We start from the raw sequence: 16,062 nt of genomic DNA, 5'->3' as shown, positions 1-16,062 counted from the left end.
TGATTTCCAGGCTGTATCAGTGGGAAATGAGACAGAGAGCAAGCTGAGCAGCTGAGCACACAGCAGTGCTGACAGGTAAACACACTCACTGACATCTTTACGCACAGCGCCACGATCAGATTACCCAAATAATAAAAACACATTTAAAAAAAAAAAAAAATGAAGATATTTTGCACTTTTCACATATTTCATTCAGACTAACCTCTCTTCAGCAAAGCTCTGATTTTAACTCAGATGGACGCAAACAGGAATCTCGTTTAATTCATCGCCAATCTCCACATTTGATGCCCAAAGTTTGCCTCCTCACCTGTCCCCGCTCCCGGTGCGTGTCTCTTACCGTGGCTTGTGCTCGTTCACGGTCCCATCGTCGTTCACAAACGTCTGGTTCACGTAACATTCACTGCACATTTTGGCCGGAGATCCGGCGCTGCCGTCGGACTGGAGAGCTGCGGTGGTCGGCGTTGAGTCCCCCTTGACAAAGTCGCCTTCCTGGGTTAATTGCATCGGAGGGTGATCTGCCCAAAAACGAGTGGACACCCTTAGGAGAAAAGAGGCGCTCTTCTTCTTCCTCCTCTTCTTCCTCTTTTTTTTTTTTTTCCACCTCACCTTTTCAGGTGCATCTTGGAGGTATGGAAGAGTTTGTGTCAGCCCACGCAGACGAGCTACAAAAGTGACAGCCGGATGAGGAACTCTTCAACAAGACGGACTGAAGGATGCAGATGTGGTCAGAAAAAAGAAAAGGAAAAGAAAAAGGGGGGCAAAAACGAGCAGCAGGCTGGTGAGGTGTGAGGTGTGAGGGGGGGATGTGAGGAGGGAGATGCAGAGGACGGGTCTGCAGCAGTGAACATGACGCCGATGACAGCTCTCCTTGCTGAGGTAGCTGCACACCTAATGACATAACTGTTGAATTATCACCCAACTCTTGATGTGGACAGAGAGATCAGCACCATCTGTTGGAGGCTGCGGGTCTCTTCACTCCTGCAGGGTGGAAACATGGGAACAGTGAGGAGTTAAACAGGGAAACAATAACTCTGAGGCTGAATCAACTGTGACATAAAGAGGGGAAATGTCCAGAAAAGCTTCAAAGTGACAGGCACACAGGACTGAATGCAGAAAAATGTGTTTTATTGTAGTCAGACTCACAAAAGCAATGATGAAATGAGCCCAGTTCTTGTATTTAAAGGTGGAATATGAAATAATTGGTAACCTGTAAAATCATAGTTGAAACATACACAGGAGGCAGCATAACACCAGAGTAACTGCTGCTAACTGTAGCAGCCATTAGCTCAGTTAGCCGTGCAGCTAGTGGTGCGGAGCAAGCTTTGAAGCCGACTTGTGTTGTGGCCAAACTGTGTAATGACATCGTCACCTGATGCACTGTGGCCCAAAAATGCTTTTCCCCCCCGAAGCTTAGCTTGTGAAAAAAGCGGCTGTAACACAGTGGATGGATTTGTCTTTTTGATTTTTTTTTTTTTTTACTCTTGTAAATTAAGTCCAGTAAAGTTTGGAAAGTCTTGAAGACAGTTTTAAATATTTTATTCCCATTCAAGTTAGCCAGGTGGAGGAAAAAAAAAAACAAAAAAAAAAACAGAACTTAGCTCCACAACATGGAAGATCTGGGCCGCTGCTTCCAACACTGTGTCCAGGACAACAAATGGTATTTCATTACATATTTTCATTATACATTTGTGTCGCACAAATGAACCTCGACCATTGACGCCTTCTTTAAATGAAACCACTTGCAGTTTAGAGGGGAAATCTGCTAAATGCCATCTGAAATGTGACCTGACTGTAGACACTTTTACTTTTCTGTAAAAGGTCACAAGCAAAGATTTTTGGGAATTGCTGGCTTAACTGTTAACCATCCATTACACTTTATAAGCTTTATTATGTTTGTTAAAATGTAGAATCTGAATCATAAAACTAATCTATTGAATAAACTGACTGAGAAAGTACAGCAGTTTCCTCTGAAATGTACTGTAGTGGAGTAAAACTCACTTTTATAAGTAGCTCAACATTTTTACCAAGGTACAGCACACGTGAAACTATTTTCAGCTTCACACGCAGAATTTTTATTTCACCAGTAGCTCCAAAATTTATGGGATCAGCAGGCAGCAACAGCAAGATGACTGATGAGTAAACCTTAATGCAAATATTCTAAAAGATTTAATTCACATGACAGAAACTCTTTTGAAGGATGTGTATAATATTTTATAAACCCATTCGAAGAAAACAAACTCTCTCCCTAAACGAGTCATATATAAACAACAAAACAGCCGGAGGACTCTTAAAGTGAAGTTTCTAACTTTAAGGTCACTGCAGTGTTTACCTGAGGCTCTCCAGGGACCGTCTATATATCTGCCAACTCAAATCAATCCCAGGCATCACATTTAAATAATCAGGAGAGCAGGTTGCTAAAGAAATGCAATGGCTTCATGGTGATCGGATGATTCATCGATTCATCATCCACATTTCCTTCCACTCTCGCCCTGCTGCCGGTGTTTTCTCAGGTGTGTTGAGCTCAGGCGGCGGATCATCACACCTCTCACACAGAAGAAGCCCGGGAGGAGTCGCGTACTCTCTCTCAGGCAGCAGGGCAGGCACAGAGAGGCCGGCGTAACGTAACAGGCTGCCCGTGGGATCAGAGGAAGTGTGCGTGGTTCAGATTTCAGAGCCAGAGAGGATGATGGGTAAATATTACGGGTGTGATAACAACAGGTTTAAAACGGGTTCAATTATGTACTTATACCACAGTGTGTAAGGAGATCTGTGAGATATTATTAGGGTTTACATCATCAGATCATTAACACTAATGCATTAATGCGCAGGAGAAGTTCAGTAGCTTCGTTCAGTGGTTCTCAACACAGGGCTCCAGAGGCTCACAGTATCAACCAGAGGTGCTATGGATGTAAGGAAATCAATTATGCTGCATATATTTCAATCGATATTTTCACAAAACAAAACATTTCACAAACACAACAACATTCCAAAAAGCAAAACATTTCACAAAATGTATTTCAAAAGCTCAGAGGACGTTTCATAAAGAAACACGATAACATACTTTATCACAAAACACAGTAACATTTTGGAAGAAACTTATTGTTGTTTTCTTAAATGTTGTTGATCTTTGTGAAATGTCAGTGTGTTTGATGACACTTAGTTGTGTTTTGACACTCACATTAATTTGGGATTAAAAGATTATCTGAAAAATATAAAGGGTAAAAGTCTGATCAATAACTCACAATGGGTCCAAACTTACTTACTAACTGCTGGTTTAATCTTTGAAAATGTGACTTTATGGGCTGATCGTGTGATTTATTTTAATGTACAATATGAATATGAAACGTAACTCAGCTGTCATATAAATGAATCTGAGTAAAAATAATAACATTTCCCTCTATAATGTAATGGAGTAGATGTATATAACATAGCATAACATGAGGTAGTACTTGTGTAAAAGCGCTTTCCACCAAAGAATTAAAAAAAAAAAAAAAAAAACATCACATGGACGAGAAGCCAAATGACTTCCACTGTGCTGCCAGGAGAAGAAATGAAAATAAAATGTGAAAGATTGACTGACTGGATATTTTTCATTATTTATTTATTTGATGACGCAAACTGGAGCGTGTACAGAGGAGACGTGGGAGAGGTGATATGATTCACTGAGGTGACGGTGACACGAGGTTGTGTTAAGAGTTTTTAAGCTTGTGATGGATGTTTGGGATTGAGACGTTATCAAAAGCAATTCACAAATGCTTATAATTCCTCGTAAAGCACAACTTTGAGGAATGTTACGAGAAAATGGGGTTTCAACAGAAATACGTTGACCCTTTCTGTCATGCTGGTGACATGGCTAACACAACCATTGGATGGATTGCCATTACAGTTTGTGCAGATACTCATGGTCCCCAGAGGATGAACCCTGTAGTTAAATGATGCTCTAGTTTTCATTAGGCACCATATTTTTGTTTATGGATGATATATTCTGATAACTTTTTGACAAATTTGGATATGACTCAAGACGTTTTGGCAGTCATTGTCCCCAGAGGATGAACCCTGTGGCTAAATTATGTACTAGCTTCCATTAGGCACCACCACGAGGTCCACATTTTGATAACTATTGGACATATGTGCATATATCTCAACACATCATGACAGTCATTGTCCCCAGAAGATGGAACTTATAGCTTTTGTGATCTACTAACTTTTCATCATGCACCACCATGACTTGAATTCAGAGTGAAATGTCTCAGTAAATATTAGATGGATTGCCATTCTTTTTTTTTAAGCATTCATTTATTACATTTTAATTACTCAGATATCTCCTTAACCTTTCATTTTAAATCAGCGTGAAGTCAAAAGTACTTTGGTTTGTGACTAAATTCTTGTACAAGCACTCAGATGTTTTACTTGGCTTGTGAATTTTGGAAGACTTATTGCACCCTAGTTTAACATTACAATCTATTTGTTAATTATTCTTTGTGTTATTAATTTGAGCCTACAAAGTGACTAAATTAGTGTTTTAATGAGTGAATTACAATATAAAGTACAATATTTGCCTCTGAATTGTTGTCTAATAGAATAAAGTCGCAAAAATATTAAAATACTCTTCAGTACGTGTTAAGTACAAGTACCTCAAAGGTTACTGGAGGGACAGCAGCAATCCAGATCCCCTCAGGCGTCAAATATGTTGTACGTGCAGCTGCTATTCACACAAAAATTAAATAACATAGATCCTTCAGTGATAATACTTTGATATCATTACCTGTGGAATTGACAGTAAAAATGGTTTAAATGTTGTTGCTGTGCTCTCATTTATAATCATAGTAAACCATATTGCAGTTGTAAAGCCGATGAGACAGGGAGGAAGACATTTAACGCCTTCTGACTCCGTACCACTGTCGAACATGTTTACAAAGGCTTCTGCTTGCTTGTACAAAGGCTTCCATAAGCTGTGTAACTATATTCAGTCAGAAGTCAGACCCTGTGCCATGACCGTCTCCATCTGGTGTCTGGGAGCCACCGTGCTGCGCCTCCCCGAGCTCAAACCCTCCGCTGCGACATCATGTGCTGCTGTGAAATTAGAAAAATGCCAAAACAGCAACCAATAACAGAAAATCTCACTTGTCACAATGCTTTATCCGTCCTCAAATTAATTTAGTTTGCTTTATTTGAGGTTGAAGTTGCTAAACCACTTTAAATTCGAGTTAGAGATTCATTTTTTCTATTTAAAACCCAGCTTCTCTTGTACATGTGTACAGTTTGCTTTCATGAATAAACTTGATATTCTACCTGATTTCAGTTTGCTGTTTTTTGGTCATTTGAGTATAATATAACATTTAAGCACCATTTTCCATTGATATTACTCCTGAGACTTTACTTAAAGGTGCACTATGTTGTTTTGAGGGAGAAATGTTAAAGAAAGATCCTCACAGACTGCTTATACAGTCATGAAGACCAAGAGGGTTAGTTTAGACCTTAAAAGAATCAAAGTGAACTTAAAGGACAACACACTCTCGTACTGTTTTCCTGTGTTTATATGTGGCAGACCCTGCCACCTTTCTACCTCCAAACAGTGTTCTGGGGACCTTACTTTCCTCTGAGAACAGCTTGTTATGGAATAAATAATTGTTTCCTAGTTTGTATTATTACCTCATTGATATAGTAAATATTAATTTCTGACTTTAAATGTCCTCTTAAAAAATACATACTGCCCATTTAATATAGATTTGGGGTGTACTATTTCACATGCAGTGGAGTTTTTTCCACTACATCTTAAATCCTGTGAAAGAATTAAAAACATAGACTGGATTTTGAGACTTATTCAGGGAGTCAGAGCTGAACTGTCGCCCTCTAGTGGAGATGACAAAGAACACAGATTCAAACATCAAACGGCTACTATACCTTTTCTTAGTGTCACTAACCGTACATAAAGGAGTTTGACATGAATACATCAAAATTAACTATGTCACATGTTGGTTTCACATCTAGGGAACTTCATGACAACAAAGCAAAATTATGATGTTTATCACAGGATACTGCAGCTTGCAGTGGACAACTCAATTCATCATTGTCACAAAATGTAATAAAATGATTCAACATCTGATCTGGCACTGAGTATAGATTTATGACTACATTTTCATTCATTGCCACACAATAAATGAGGGGAAAAAAACACTTTCAAGATGTGGCATTTCATGAGTCACTTCTGGCTGTAAGACTTCGATATGAACCTTGTGCAGAATGTTTAAAAGTAAACAAATGCATCTGTTTTCAGATCCTCTTTAATTACAAAAAGCATGTTTAATAAACTTTTCTTTTTTTACATGAACAAATTAAATCAATGTCAGAAAGACTTGGAGAGCGGCGGTCTGATGGATGAGGTTGATTGCAAAATATTGTATGTAATGATGTGAGTTTGTTTAAGTGCTGGGAGGGTGAACGTCTGGGGGAGTCTTGTAAGCATCTTTAATTGACGCTTAAGTAATTGGAAAAGAATCAGAAAGTAAACATGAGTTAACATACCATGTGGAGAATGACTTGAAGTCACTTCTGACTTAACCTGGCTTTTACTGCTTTAATCTTAGGTTAGAAGTACATCTGTAAACTTTATTTTTATTAATACCCCCCAAATTAGACGATACTTGTCTTAAGAAAACTAGATCTACTCAAGAAGTAAAATGAAAAAAAAAAGAGACTGAAGATGATCAGCTACTTAATAATAATGTCTGATCAAAAAACTCTGTTAAATATAATAGTGGTGAGCAGCTGAGGGTTCAGGCAAAGCAAGTAATTAAAATAAATTACTCATTTGTTTTTAAATACTTCCAAAGTATTTAAACCATCCCTATTACAAGCCAACGTTGTAGATGAACATTTTTGCAAAATTATGTTGAAAATGAAGTTAACACCACATCCTGATTTATTAGAACTATGCGTTTATCCAAGAGGTATGTTAACCAATGCTTAGATCCTTCAGGCACTTACTCCTTTACTTAAGCATTAACTAGAAACCCACGAAGTGTAATGTGAGTGTGTCTGAATCATTCTGCTCCCTCTGTGCTGACGGAGGCCACAGCTGAAACGTAGTAAGGCCCCTCTCTGAGATAAGTCTTCAGACGGATGTAATGCTGACTTCCCAGTATCTCTGCTGTTGTTGATGAACACACGAGTGCTCCCACAAGTTCAAATTTGGCATCTTTGGCCTCCTTCGTCTGACCCGTGGAACGATCCAAAACAAACTCCATGAAACTGGGCGTGCTGATCATTAACTTCTGACCCCAGGGCTGAGTGGCAATGGCCTGGAACCACACACACACACACAGATATACACTGATGAAGGTACAATTATAACTGGTTGTTATCATCGGTTATCAAAAGTTCAGTGACACAGGGATGACATGAATGTAGTTAGAAAGAGCTGAGCACTCACAGTGAATATCCCCAGAGCTCCACAATGCAGCTCTGGAAACGGCTGAGTGCTAATGTTGCAAATCATGTCCATGGGATGTTTAGACAAAAGGTGGAACCAGGACTCTGTCAGGGCCAAGAGGTCTTCTGTCTGCTGCTCTGGCTGCAAGAAAATATCGCCAGTGTTACAGTTTTTTTTTCTACAAATAGATGTATGGCAATGAATATTCCCTCTGCGTGCACACACATACCTGTAGAGTGAGAATTTGTGATATGGCGTCCAAGCTGCGGACTCTGAGCTCTGTAGCTCCGGAGCTGGCGAGCTGGCTCATCCTCGACAAGACTGCTTTGAACTTTTCCCCTGAAGACACATAGAGATCAGTTTTGATTACAAGAAATATAAACAGTCTGAGAGCGGCTACTGCTCATTTGGCACCTTTGCCAAAAAGGGTAAAGGGTAACTCCACACTTTTTACACATTAAAGGTGTGTTTACAGGTCTTGGGGAGTGCTACTGCACTTTACCCATGATGTAATTTAGCTGTTGAGTGACATCACTGGAGGCAATTTATCAGTTGACATGCAGCTTCCTCTGAATCCACAAAAGGCTTTATAATAAACGTTTTAAATATGCAGTAGTACCCATCATGACCTGTAAACACACTTTAATGTGTAAAATGGGTGAAGTTACCCTTTAAGTAAAGCCTAACAAAGCTAACCTGTTTTCTGAAGGACTTGCTTCCCCTCCACCGTGGATCCGAGTAATCCCAAAGTGTCCAGAGCCACGCCGATCATCACCGGGTCCGGGTCCAGAGCCATCTCAAACACCTTGTTCTGGAAGGCTGGGTAGGTTTCACAAACCTGCTGCGGGCTGTCCATAATGGCCAGGTTTCCAAAGAACTTCACCAAACCTACCGGAGGAAACATCTGCATTGTTACGCTCTGCTTAAAACAGCACTAAAAATGAAAAAACTTTAGTGTACTTTGCTTTTGCAATAAGAGGAGAAACATTGTAAATGTCAGGGTTAGGTGTCAGAAATGCAAACTATATGCTTTTATACAGTGAGGTTTTCAGATAACTGAGCTAACTGAGCTTCACTGTATCAGACATGGCTACTACTTTTAAAAATCTCGATGAGGAAGGTGGGCAGGCAGTCCTTTTAATGCAGAACTCAAGGTTACCACAGAGTAAAATAAAAGAAGTGCAAGTGTAGATTTGAATCAATCTAAATCGACACTGAGCAGATCAGGCCTGAATAACTGCTCCCATAATAGAAGAAAATAGTCCTCCACATCTGCTTTCATTTTAGCTAGCATAACGTACTAATCGATATCACATGATTCGAGACAGAGTGCTTAAAATAAAAGGAACCAGTAACTAAAGCGGAGTGTACCAGCATGAACTAGACTGAACTGACTGTGTTTCTTTGTTAATTTTTGGCAGTTTTCAAAAGACACCCACCAGGGAGGTAGAGAGAGGAGAAGGGGTCAGTCTCTGCTCCCCTGATCATGTTGGAGATCTTGTCCATTATACCCTGTTGGGCCAAATACTGCCGACCATGCTGACTGTGTGCTAGACTGGTCACCATCTCAATGGCTGTGGCTCTGGACAAAAAAAGACGACAAGTACAAATTTATAGAACGATAAAAGAGTAAAGAAAACTATCCAAAACAGGTACATTTGCATTACAATTTAGCAACTCTTTATCTGCAGCAATTACATTTTACATTTTCAAACTTTTTCTCAGTTTCCCTCTCTCTCTTTATGATGTGATTAATCATATTACCTGATCAAGATGTCATCTCCTGTCAGTTCTCCTAGCAGCTGAGAAATGAAGCTGCTGTTGGCACAGTAACCGAGGGAAATGGGAGATACTGACGAGATTTCCACCACCAGCTGCAAGCAGCAAGAAATGCCTTTGTTAGGGAATCCGTAGGAGAGCTGTTGTGTGTGTGTGCTCATGTACATGCATCACAGACACGTGCATTGCTCGATATACTGTGTGTCACAGAGCAAAAACTGTTGAACCAGGAACAATAGAGAGAATCTGTGTTTGGCCTGCGTCACGTCTTTTCTATCAGGCAACCTTGCTGTTCCCATGGCGACAAATTAAGATTACCCAGGAATGAGTAATGTAGCGTTTGCAATTCTCCATCTGATTACAGAGTCGGCAAATGACTGCAAGATGATTTCATGAAAAGAAAGAAAACTACACACTGGGGACGACAAAGTTAAAGCTCTGCTCTCCGTGTGCATGATTTCGAGCTCATCTGTGATTCATTTAAAACTTTAATATCACTGAATCTAAGTGCCCACGTTCTGGAAGTATTTATGTGTTATGATTAGTCATCTTGTTCACTGATTCCATCCAGATAAATGTTATCTCGGGAAACACCGCATGTCAGACCGCATGCCAGAAAGTAAACTGAAGTGACACACTGTCAAGTGTACCTCATATATTCTGTATCTGACAATGTCACTTGTGGCCATCACGTCCTTCATGACTTTCTGCACGTCGCTCTGGAACAATTTGTCCAGTCCGGGCTTGGAGTGACTCATTTTAGACAACGACTGGATGGCCTGAAAAACAAGAAAAATGATGGCACCTGCTGTGAACACATTAAAAGCTTCATGCACTATAGATTTCAGCGCATCGGTCATCACCTGCTTAGCCACAGCAATCTTCTCTTCTTCGATGCAGTGGATCACCGCTCGCAGAATATCGGGATTATTGAGGATTTCAGTGAGAGCGTCCGGGTTCTCCACGATTCTACCAATCTGATGGATAACAGATGAAAAGGTGAGCTGTTTAAAAGCATTCATGTGTGAGTGTGTACTGTGTGTGCAAGCAGCCCACCTGCGTCAAGGCCAGTATCTTCACCGTGTCATTCGGATGCGTCAGACCTCCCTGCAGCTCCACTCTGTAGTTCTGGACCAGGCTCACAGGGCTCAGGGCCACTAGGATGCGTTCAAGGATGGCAACACATAGCTCAACCTGTTCCCTGTAAACGCACGGCTCACATTAATAACTTTAAACCTGCTGAGCATTTGTTTTATGGCTGCAAGTAATGATTAGTATCGATGTTATGAGTTAATCAGTCTAAAATAACGCAAATACCATCACAATTTTTCAGATCCTAAGCTGACATAGTAAGATTGATTGTCTTGTTTGACCAATAAAGTCCAAAGTTTTTCCTTTTTCTAACACAAAAATATAAATAAAACAGAAAATATCTACATTCATGTGGGTAATTATGTTGAGTTTTAGGCATATTTGTTTAAAACATACATAATAAATAGCAAAATCATTGTCTTGATGGGTTGTCTCTGTATTCCTGGACACTAAACTGTATACTAAGCAATGCATATAAAGTTTAAGCCACATTTTCATCTTATACTTGTGGGTGCTTACATCCATTTTAGACAGAATGTGAGGCAACTGTCAATATCATTCTGTGTCTGCACGGTCCAAAAAACAATTCAACCCAAATAAAACTTAAAACTTATGAATGTCAGCATTGTAATTTCCATTTAAAATGCAACAACACAGGAGTGTAACGTCACAACATAAAGTGTGTCCCTTTCCACACCTGCACTGTAGCCAGTTAGCATGCTAACTAGCTAGCACACATAAATTAAAGCCTTTTAGCTAACATTAGCTAAGCTAACCCACCGGCATGTTAACTCCTTGTGCAGGTGACTAACATTAAATAACGAATAGCTGACTGACTCAACAGTTAACACACACAGGGTGGACGTGATGCACTGTGTCAGACCAACCTCTGATTTGAGTTTAACAGGGAGAATATGACATGGAAGCGCTGTCCGCTCACTGCGTCTCTCAGGGCGCTAACAGGGATCGATAATAAAGCTGTTTTTAGACATTGCAGCTCCTCAATTGGATCGTCGACACCGGAGATTTCCTCCAGTAACGTCTCAATGGTGGCAGCCATGACTCCCAGTGTTTGGGGAAGCGGACGGTTCTTCTTCTTCTGCTGCTGCTTCTTCTTCGTCTTCTTCTTCTACTTTCATTATCGCTCCAGTTCACATCCAACTCTGCAGCGCACTACCGCCACCTGCTGGACAGAGCAGGAGGCGACACGTCACCTCTGTCAAAAAATGTTTTACTTCCGATATTCTTTAAACCTGTGTCCACATAAATCAGCCAGTTAAAGAAAAATATATAACATAACATAACATAACATAACATAACATGATAATGTTAAATCACAACTAGAAAAATGTGTATTTCCTACGAAAATACAGCGTGAATGCTGAAGGCTGAAGCAAAATCTGCTGAACGTACTGCCGAAAAGATGAAAAAGTTGAAGAGCTGAAAAAGTTGAAAAGTTAAAGGCCGAAGGAGCTTAAAAATTTGAACACATTGATAGCTGAACAGTTTCTGTAGCTAAACATGAAGCTGAATGTTTGAAGGAGTTGAAAAGGCAGAAAGATTCATGTTTTAAAAAGATGAAGAGACAGAAAAGTTGAAGAGGGCTGAAATTGAAGAAGTTGAACATATTGAATATAAATGTTTGAAGGAGTTGAAAAGGCAGAAAGATGGATACATGAAAAGGCGAAAAAGCTTTAGAGTAAGAGGGCCAAAAGAGTTTTTAAAAAGTGAAAAAAGACTTAAAAGGCAGAGAAGTTGTAGAGTAAGAGGGCAGAAAGAGCTTCAAAAGGTGAGAAAAGACTGAGAAAGTGAAAGGATAAAGGCAGAAAGAGCTTAAAATGGCTGCACACATGCTGGAGCAGCAGCAGAGCCAAAGATGACAATGTTCCCATAAGAATGATGGGAAAATGCCTGCCAAACCCCTGTGGTTTTTGAAAAAACGGTAATGGTTATTGCCAAAATATGTATATGGTATGAAGTTGGACTGGTGTCTCTAGCTCAAAGTATGAAGGACAGGAAGAGGTGTAAACTCTGGGCTGCAGCAGTTGATGATGTCACGCACTCTAGCCGACGCAATACACACCCATTATAAAATCAGAAGATGAGCTAAAACGCCTCAAAACTAAAACTGCGATGATTTCAAAACCGTACAAGATTTTTAAAAGCTGAATACACTGGCAATAGTTAAAGGTCTTGTGAGTGTTTTAAAGTTTGAATGGTGTCTCTAGCTGAAAGTACGTGGGAGAAGAAGAGGTTGAAAGGCGATGAGTTTTGAAGAGGATTTGAAGCTTTTCCCATTTGTGGCAATGTTAAATTTTTTTTTAGAAAAAGCTAAATATTTGAAAAAGTTGAAAGTTTGAAAAGCTGAATATTTTAATATTTGAATAGTTTCTATAGCTGAAGGTATGCTGACGTTATAGCAGAATGAAATTTGAAAAAATCCCCATAAGGATGAATGGGAAAAATTTTGCAGAAAAAGCTGAATATTTGATATTTGAATTGATATTTGAATGGTTTGAATAGCTTAAGATTTGAAGGAGTTGAAAAGTGCTGAAAAACATACGGAAGCAGGAATAACTAGACAAATTGCATTTCCTGCGAAAATACAGTGTGAATGCTGAAGGCCGAAGGGAAATCTGCTGAATGTACTGCTGAAAAGATGAAAAAGCTGAAAAGCTAAAGGCAGAAAGAGCATAAAAAGCTAAACACGCTGATAGCTGAACAGTTTCTGTAGCTGAACATGAAGCTGAATGTATAAAGAAGCTCAAAAGGCAGAGAGATAAATATTTTCAAAAGATGGAAAGACAGAAAAGCTGAAGAGGGCTGAAAGAGTTTAAAAAATTGAACATTTTCAAAGTTGAAAAGGCAGAAAGATGAACATCTGAAAAGGCTAAAAAGGTCTAGAGCAAGAGGGCAGAAAGAGGTTAAAAATGTGAAAAAAGACTGGAACGGTGGAAAGTTAAAAGCAGAGAGAACTTAAAAAGGTGAATAAACACTGAATCGGTTGAAAGTTAAAGGCAGAAAGAGCTTAAAATTGCTGCATCATCTATGTAAAGTAAAAGATGTTGGATTCAAATCCAGCTGAAGAGAATTCTCTCTCCAGTGTTCCAGCTGCTCTCCAATCAAGTGATTGTGTCACTCACTCTAGCTGACGCAATACACACGCATTCTACAGATACACACGCTGGAGAAGTAACAGACAGAGATGAAAGTGTCCCCATAAGAATGAATGGGAAAATGCCTCACAAACCCCTGCGATTTTAGAAAAAACGTTAATAGTTAGGGTCAAAACATCTATATGGTGAGTGAGAGGAGATATTGCTGAACTCGGTCATCTGGTTTTTATTTCTGGAAAGTGAGAAATGAGAGCACAAACGTGAGAGACAAATCAGGTACCGTCTGCTGTCCTCTAGAACTTTAGGCTCAAAATTAACATTGGGGCTTATGGGGCAGCTGTTTCACTTCTTGTCGCTCCAGGGCTTCCACATCCAAAACTGTAACTCATACATCTAAAATGAGACCATCATCTGAAAGCCAACAAGCTTTCCTACATTTCTATGTATACATTGTCTATGTTGAGTAAAAGGTTTGGGATCTAAATCAAGCTGAAGAGAATTTTTTTTTCTCACTTTTGGAGCTGCTCTACACTCTGGGGTGCAGCAGTTGATGATGTCACGCACTCTAGCTCACGCAATACACACCCATTATAAAGCCAGAAGACGGGCTAAAAGTTCTTCAAACTAAAACTGTGATTAGTTCAAAACCATACAATATTTTTAAAAAATGAATACAAGCCCAATATTTGAAAGTCGGGTGACTCTTTTAAAGTTGGAATGGTGTCTCTAGCTCAAAGCATGAGGGAGAAGAAGCGGTTGAAAATCGAGGATTTTTGAAGAGGATTTGAAGCTATTCCCATTTGCGGCAATGTTAAATTTTTTTCATAAAAAGCTGAATTTATGAAAAAGTTGAAAAGCTGAAAAGCTGAAAAGCATGGTTTCAATAGCTGAATGTATGCTGAAGTTATAGCTGAATGAAATTTTAAAAAACCCCCATAAGGATGAATGGGCAAAATTTTGCATAAAAAGCTTAATATTTCCAAAATTATGAAAGGTAGAAGAAAGAAAAATAGAAGCTCACATATCCTTAAAAAGCTGCACATTTTGATACTTGAATGGTTTCAATAGCTCAAGAACTGTAGGAGAAGAAGCGTGCCGAAAAACGTAATTAAGTCATTAAGTCATTAAGTCTCTGTGAGGTAGCATGTTGGATGTCCACCTTTTCTACATACCTCACAAAATTGAACCATCAGCATCAGATCTGCATATTATGGCCTCATGATGTCCCACTGTTATTAGCATTAAATTAGCATTTCTGTGTGGGCTGTAGCCTGTAAGTAAGTAGGTTTAAAGTCCTTCCTGCTTCTCTGATTCACAGTGACTCACAGACTAAAATACTCTAATGCAACTTGGCCAGGTTCCACTGTGTCTGCAGAGCTTTCTGTCTGTCTGTCTCTCCGCATCAGGCCCGAGCTCAGGCGGTAAAGGCTGAACATGTTTTGGCCGGTGACCAGTCACAGCAACATGGATCGCTCCTCAGGTTTAATCTTGATCAACACCCTCCACTTTTAGCCTCGGCGCTACATGATCCCTGGCCTCTCACCTCCCTCCTTGTCCCTTCGTATTTAAGCAACATGCACCAATCAGCTTTTATAATGGCACACTTGTCATTTTGTGTCCCTTTGTGCACTTCTACATCACAGCAGGTAGACGGGAAATGAAACACAGGAGGTCAATAAATAAATGATTTCAGAGGGTCTGTGGTTGCAATTTCATATTCCTTTCTGATGTTGATTGGGACTTGTATTTTCACTTTAATAAACTCTGATGTAAGGCATATGATCTAACATGATGTCTGGGGTGTAAAGCAGATGATATGGAGCTGCATGCATGTGTGGAAACAAAGAGCACTTACTCATATGCCTTACATCAGAGGTTACAAAAGTCAAAATATAAGTCCAAATCAATCACTTGTAAGGATAAGTTCTACAGAGCTTATAAATCATGAGAAAGAGTTCAAACCTCATCTGTCAAGTGGGTTTTTTAAAACATGTATGAAGCAGAAGCAATATACAGCTTTAAGGTATGCTTCTGTGGTAGACCTGCTGAAGCACATCTCCAAGGCTTCTCCGTCAGGCCAGAATATTTAAGTAAGCATTTACAAAGGATTCTGAAAATTGAAAGAGGTTGCTTTTGTCAACTGCATTTATTCTTAAAGTAAACCTCCAGTCAGAAATGTGTTTTGCTAACTGCGACTTCACATGAACATTTGACCGTGATTGCACCAAATGATGTTTGCGCAGACTTTGACAGTAGAAGACTGTTCTATGATAATCCTCTTACAGCGGAGAAGTTCCTTTGTTACTGTGAACGCCTGTGTGAGCATGAATTTGTGATGCCAAAGCCATTCGTGGTCGACTCAGTCTGCAGATTGCACAAGTGTGACGTGGAAACTTGAAGCCTCCAGCGCAAGTTCACTGAGACTGGACAATAAGATTTCATGCATTTTCATCGATATTTGTAAAGGAGAATTTCTAAGAAGGTGGAAAAACCATATCAGACTCAAATTATTATTCACCACAATATATTTTTATTAGTCTAAATGCATGTCGGAAAGGGCTACAGTAGTTATGGTTCTTTATTATCGAACTGTGCCATCTCCGTATCATTAATGATGTATACCTGATGTAGGACTCGCTCCTC

The 16,062-nt window shown here is 39.6% G+C and overlaps 2 protein-coding genes across 8 annotated transcripts in view; both read right to left on the bottom strand.

Annotated features, from left to right (window-relative positions):
• LOC119029574 (potassium channel subfamily T member 1-like) overlaps positions 1 to 1,022 on the bottom strand; it is a 34,371-nt gene extending 33,349 nt beyond the window's left edge. The window contains exon 1 of one of the 7 annotated variants that reach the window (XM_037116486.1): positions 338 to 1,022. In XM_037116486.1, the coding sequence (XP_036972381.1) occupies positions 338 to 504 (167 nt within the window). In that variant the 5' untranslated portion in view covers positions 505 to 1,022. The remainder of the gene's footprint in view (positions 1 to 337) is intronic. The other 6 variants (XM_037116483.1, XM_037116478.1, XM_037116481.1 and 3 more) reach the window with 6 other exon arrangements.
• A 5,244-nt stretch (positions 1,023 to 6,266) lies between these two features.
• psmd5 (proteasome 26S subunit, non-ATPase 5) lies at positions 6,267 to 11,363 on the bottom strand. Its single transcript, XM_037118258.1, has 10 exons — positions 11,191 to 11,363; positions 10,268 to 10,412; positions 10,075 to 10,188; positions 9,862 to 9,990; positions 9,197 to 9,306; positions 8,872 to 9,014; positions 8,129 to 8,320; positions 7,662 to 7,771; positions 7,433 to 7,573; positions 6,267 to 7,301 (listed from the first exon to the last, which is right to left on the bottom strand). Exons 1-10 carry the CDS (start codon positions 11,361 to 11,363, stop codon positions 7,044 to 7,046), a joined length of 1,515 nt encoding a protein of 504 aa, XP_036974153.1. The 3' UTR covers positions 6,267 to 7,043.
• Between the last annotated feature and the right edge of the window lie 4,699 nt (positions 11,364 to 16,062).

Source organism: Acanthopagrus latus, chromosome 12, assembly GCF_904848185.1.
Source record: "Acanthopagrus latus isolate v.2019 chromosome 12, fAcaLat1.1, whole genome shotgun sequence".
NCBI lineage: Eukaryota > Metazoa > Chordata > Actinopteri > Spariformes > Sparidae > Acanthopagrus > Acanthopagrus latus.
Note: the sequence above shows the minus strand (reverse complement) of the source record. Positions and strands in the feature narration are given on the sequence as shown.